At 33.2% G+C, this 5,559-nt stretch overlaps 1 protein-coding gene across 1 annotated transcript; it reads left to right on the top strand.

Moving 5' to 3' along the window:
• The first annotated feature begins 207 nt into the window (after positions 1 to 207).
• Positions 208 to 4,737, top strand: LOC120262831 (UDP-glucuronate:xylan alpha-glucuronosyltransferase 2-like). The gene is made up of 3 exons (XM_039270731.1): positions 208 to 686; positions 768 to 1,347; positions 3,747 to 4,737. The coding sequence occupies exons 1-3, from the start codon at positions 513 to 515 to the stop codon at positions 4,658 to 4,660; spliced, it is 1,668 nt and encodes a 555-aa protein (XP_039126665.1). The 5' UTR covers positions 208 to 512; the 3' UTR covers positions 4,661 to 4,737.
• The last annotated feature ends 822 nt before the right edge of the window (positions 4,738 to 5,559 follow it).

Genomic DNA, 5,559 nt, shown 5'->3' with positions numbered 1-5,559 from the left:
AACACTATCAACTACAATCTTGTGTCTTAATTAAATATTATACTTTAATTTGAATTTTTACATTTGTGATTATATTTATTTTCTATTTTCTAAATCTATTACCTTTTTTCCTGCATATTAAAAAAACATAGATTGTGACATCAAGGAAGTTAACCCACCAAATCATCAAAAGATGCACAATAACAATAGAAGGATTAAAAAATAATTAAAAGCAAACAAATAGCATTGATCCAAGGGATTTGTCAATGCAAAAACAAGTAAACTAGGCAGTGACATATGTCCCTCAACCATAGCTTATCATGCTCCATTGATTCTCCTTCATCTATAATGCCCTCCATCTCCTCCCATTCAAATCTTCTTCTTCACCTTCTCTCAACATTTCAAACACTTCATGGACAAATACAACATATGTAGCTACAAGAGATCAAACAATAGAGAACTTAGCATCATATATATATAAGCATGGAGAAGGGTCACCAAAGTATCTCTAGAGCTAGTTTTCTCAAGAAGAGATGATGAAGGCCTCTGCCTTAAAAGCTTTAGCAATTAAGATCAACATTCTCTTCCTTGCCTTCATTATACTCATCTATATATCCATCATCCTCCAACCTCCTTATCCTTTCGATGACAAGTCTGCCAGCCCTTTCTCCCAGTGTCATCCCTCTGGCGTTTGTGATGTCGATAAGGTATTTACTATAACAACTCTTGTCTCATATCTACAAGCATTCATACGTATATATATGATAAACTTATATTTGTTATCTTAGATGGGAGGAGGAAGGGTGGAAGATCAAATCAAGCTACCGAGCTTTCAAAGTGTATTCAAGGACAAGAGAATTGGATTAGTGAACGCTGGTGATAGTGAGATGATAAAATGGAACAATATTGGGAAGATGATCAGTGTAATAAAGTTCGATAAGGTATCGGAGAAGTTGGAGTGGAAGGAGTTGTTTCCAGAGTGGATTGATGAAGAGGAGGAGAAAGAGACACCAGAATGCCCGAAGATACCCATGCCGGACTTCAGTTTGTATGATGAGTTGGATGTGGTGGTCACAAGTGTTCCATGCAGGCAGCCGGAGATCGGATGGAGCCGGGACATTCAAAGATTGCAAGTTCATCTTGTGGCAGCAAACTTGGCTCTAAGAAGAGTAGTAAGGGATAAGAGAGGAAGAGTGAAGATGGTTTTTGTAAGTGCATGCATGCCAATGACAGAGGTTTTCAAGTGTGAGAATTTGGTGAAGAGGGAAGGGGAGTGGTGGTTGTATGAAGTGGAGGTGGAGAGGTTGGGGGAGAAGATGTCTTTGCCTGTGGGTTCTTGCAAGTTGGCTTTGCCTTTGTGGCAAGAAGGTATGAGAACTTTTTTTTTAAAAAAAAAAAATAAATAAATAAAAAGAAAATAAGTTTTCATTTTATGTATTTGCGTAATTTATGCCTTGGATTAATGAGTGTGTGGTTAGGATGTGTTTGCCATCTGATAGGGATTTGTTTGAAAGGGGAGGTTCTTTCAAGGAAGTTTTGTTTCTTAGTTGGTTAACTAATCTTTTGGTTGGTTTGACTGTCAAGAAAATTGTTAGAATGGGTATATATTTACAACTTGAATAATATATATGTAGAAGATGAGGTCAAAGTTCTTTTTTAGGTGTTGAGTTGGTTTGTGTGTATTAATTTTGGAATTTTAGATCATGAATGGGTCAAATAAGAGTAATTTGTTTTGAACTTTTCAATAGAAAATATGATAATTTTTTTATTAAAAATAGAGAAATTTGTTTATTTTGGTTTCTTCAATGGTAGCCTCATATAAAAGTGCAACATATATTTGATATATATGACAGTTTCTATATCAGTTGGAGGGTCTACTAAGTAAACAAATAAATTTGGTTCGTAATTCAAATAGGTTTTGCATTTATTTAAAAGATGAAAACAATAGCTTTATATCAAAAAATGAAAAAAATAATAATCTTTAAAATTAATAGCAAATCCCCTAAAGATTGCTCCTTTTATTTTAGTTAAAAGAATTTATTCAACTCTACCAATTTTTGGCCGGCTAGCTAATTGAACCAAATTTAAATTTTAAGGATAAAAAAATAATATAACTGAAATGTGCATATGAAAAATATAATTTATATTAATGTAACAACTCTAAAGACCAAAGAATAAATATTTTAAACTTTTTAAGTTAGAGGCTTAGTTGACTAATCAAAGAGATCCCTGGAGAAGATAAAATTTTCATTAGTATATAGTAATACTTGTATTAATTATGAACCATTTGACTTTACTGATAAGTTAAATTACCAATTCTCCTTAAATAGGTCAATTATTTCAATTTATTTTTAAATTGGAAAGGTTAATAAATGCGATTAACTAAATATTTAAAAACATGTGGTTCTTATACAAGATTCCAAAGGAGCATGACCACTTATAGTTAATTTAATAAGATTTAATTAGTTCATGACATGTCATTAGGTTGTAATTGATCTTACGATATTTATATAGACCATACCTTTTTCATATTCCACAACTAGATAGTTCGTATGACTAAACCAATTGCAATGGTTGAGCAAGTCAATATGATCATCACTTTCATATGGCCTCACCTCCAATTTAAACTATAGAAATCACATGCGTTAGTTGGACAATAGCTTTTATTTATTAAATCTTTTTTTTATTGTTTACTTTTGATCAATTTAGGGGCCGTTAATTTTGGGAAAGTGATTAGAAGTGGGGAATTGAGAGAAGTGTTGCTTCCGTGATTGAAGTGGGGAATTATAGTATTTATTTATCAAAAAGTGGAAATAAATGCAAAGAGGTTAGTGGTTGAGTGGAGTTCTATGAAATCAAAATGGATTTTGAAAGTAGGGAAAAATGAATTTTTACATTGTGACTCTTTTCATTTTAGTAAAAAAATTACTGAAGTAGATTTAGTTCAAATCTCACTTCATCAAAAGTGGAGGAAGTGTCACTTTCCACTTCTCCATTTAAAAACAAAAGAACATTATAAATAGAAGGAAGATAGATCACTTCCTCCGCTTCCTTCAAAGTGGAAGCCCTAGATAAATAGGAGAGGGATCAAGATTTTACCAAATAAAAAGTCCTAGTTTCAATAATTGCCTCTTAAGACTATTATCTTATTTAATAAAATAAGTTCTAAATATAGAATTTAACTAAAGAAATGTGGTTAGATAACTTTAGCTCTTTATCATGTTTTGTAAAAATCAGGCTATCAATTTTGATAAATAAATTTAATAAAATAATGTGACATATAGATAGTAAATTATATGATATGATTTAAATTTATTAATTTTAATTTTAATCATATATTATTAAACACATTAATTAAAACAAAAAACCAATACACTATATATGTATTCAAAGCTCATTGTATTTTCTACCACAATCCCATAAATACATTGAAAAAAACCAATGCACTCATATAAATATATATATATATAAATTTTGTAGTTTTTTTAATACAAATACAACAAATTTCAGTATAGCCAAGGAAGTGTGTACGGCCAGAAATTTATTGTCAAAATGCGTTCCATACCCAGTATAGTTTCTTGTTTTCATATAATTGCATTCAATTAAATCCATAAAGTGATTTTGTTTGATGAAAATTTAAAACCATAAATTTTTGTTTAACTATTAAAAATTTTCTTTGTGAAAGTATCTTAACCCAATGAGTTTCATCAAGTGAAAACTCAAGCCAATATAACATAAATCTTATGAGCAACTCGTTATCCATATAGGAACAAATAAAGCTCCGGCAAACTTTCTCCGGCGAGAGGCCTACGCCACCGTCCTCCACTCCTCTGACATCTATGTTTGTGGCGCAATTACTCTCGCCCAAAGCCTCATCAACACCGGCACCAACCGCGACCTCCTTCTCCTCCACGACTACTCCATTCCTCCACCGAAACTCCGTGCTCTAGCTACAGCAGGCTGGTCTCTCATTCCTATCGGCCGCATTCGCAATCCCTTCGCCTCCAAAAACTCCTACAATGAATACAACTACAGCAAACTCCGCCTATGGCAATTAACAAATTATAACAAACTTGTTTTTCTCGACTCCGATATACTTGTCCTCCGCAACCTTGACCTTCTTTTTCGCTTCCCGGAATTGTCTGCAGCAGGAAATGATGGCTACATTTTCAACTCCGGTGTCATGGTCATCGAACCTTCCAATTGCACTTTTAACCGTTTCATGAAACAAATAAAAGAAGTTGTATCTTATAATGGTGGTGACCAAGGGTTCTTGAATGAGGCATTTCCTTGGTGGCATAGGCTACCGAGAAAAGTTAATTTTTTGAAGAACTTTTGGTCTAACACAACCGAGGAGATGACAGAAAAGAACCGGTTGTTTAAGGCAGAGCCTCCAGAGCTTTATGTGATACATTATCTTGGACTCAAGCCTTGGTTGTGCTATAGGGACTATGATTGTAATTGGAATGTAGGTGATCAAAGAGTGTATGCAAGTGACTCGGCACATAGGAGGTGGTGGAAGGTGTATGATGGGATGAAAAGTGAGTTGCAAAAGTTTTGTGGGTTGTCTCAGAGGAGGAATTGGGAATTAAGGAAGGAAATGAAGAAGGCTAGGGAGAGTGGATTTGGTGATGGCCATTGGAGATTGAGGATTTTGGATATAAGAGTGAATGAGATTTGAGTTGTTTTATTAGAGTCATTGTCTTTTTTTGTCATTGTTGTCTCTCAAGGAAAAGAAACTTGCTCTAGTTTTCTCCATTTCATGATGAGGTATATGTGAATCAATGTTATAAGAAAATGATATCAGTAAAACAAAATGATAATGACTAGATGTGTCTTTTAAATAATGTTGCATCATTTAATTTAATATTATATTAATTAGGTGTATTATAATATATGTAATGAGCTGGTTCTACAAGAGAAAATGATTAGTTTATTACAAAATCTACGCTCCATATTTTCAATTCTTTTTTTTCTAGTATATATTCACCTCCCTAATCAAGACTCTTATGAGTTGTTTTAAAGCTATACAAAAAATTATTTTGAACTTTTCACTTGCTTTCTCAATCAAACTGGGAATACACAAACCTATATAAATATATAAATAAATAAATAAATAGGTAATCAAAAGCAAGGTGTAGAATATTCACTCTATTGGCTTAGATTTCATAACAAAGACTAAAGTTATGGTTTAGTAATGATGAAAGTGTGGTGAGTAAATTGTTTGAGTTAGTACCGTATTTCAGTACTAGTTTTCAATTTGTATCAAACTAAGCACTAAGCTTTTAATTTAGTTTCATAGATAAGGTGATTGGGGATTTCCAGTGAGAAATTTATGACCTAGAAGCTAGAAAATACACATGGACGCCGAAAGCCCATGTTACATGATGCGTTAAAGGTGTACACATTAATAACTTACACACATGGAAAAGTAAGGGTCCACATCACCTTCCAGATCACCTTCCTTCTCCATCCTCTCTTCTCCTCTACCTCACTTCACTCATCTCTCAAATGTAGTCCTAAATCCTGATTGGTGCATCATCCATGCCATCGCCATTTAGTGGAGTACGATAATGCGAC

The sequence above is a fragment of the Dioscorea cayenensis genome, chromosome 6 (genome assembly GCF_009730915.1).
Source record: "Dioscorea cayenensis subsp. rotundata cultivar TDr96_F1 chromosome 6, TDr96_F1_v2_PseudoChromosome.rev07_lg8_w22 25.fasta, whole genome shotgun sequence".
Lineage (NCBI taxonomy): Eukaryota > Viridiplantae > Streptophyta > Magnoliopsida > Dioscoreales > Dioscoreaceae > Dioscorea > Dioscorea cayenensis.
This window is presented reverse-complemented; position numbering and strand designations above follow the sequence as displayed.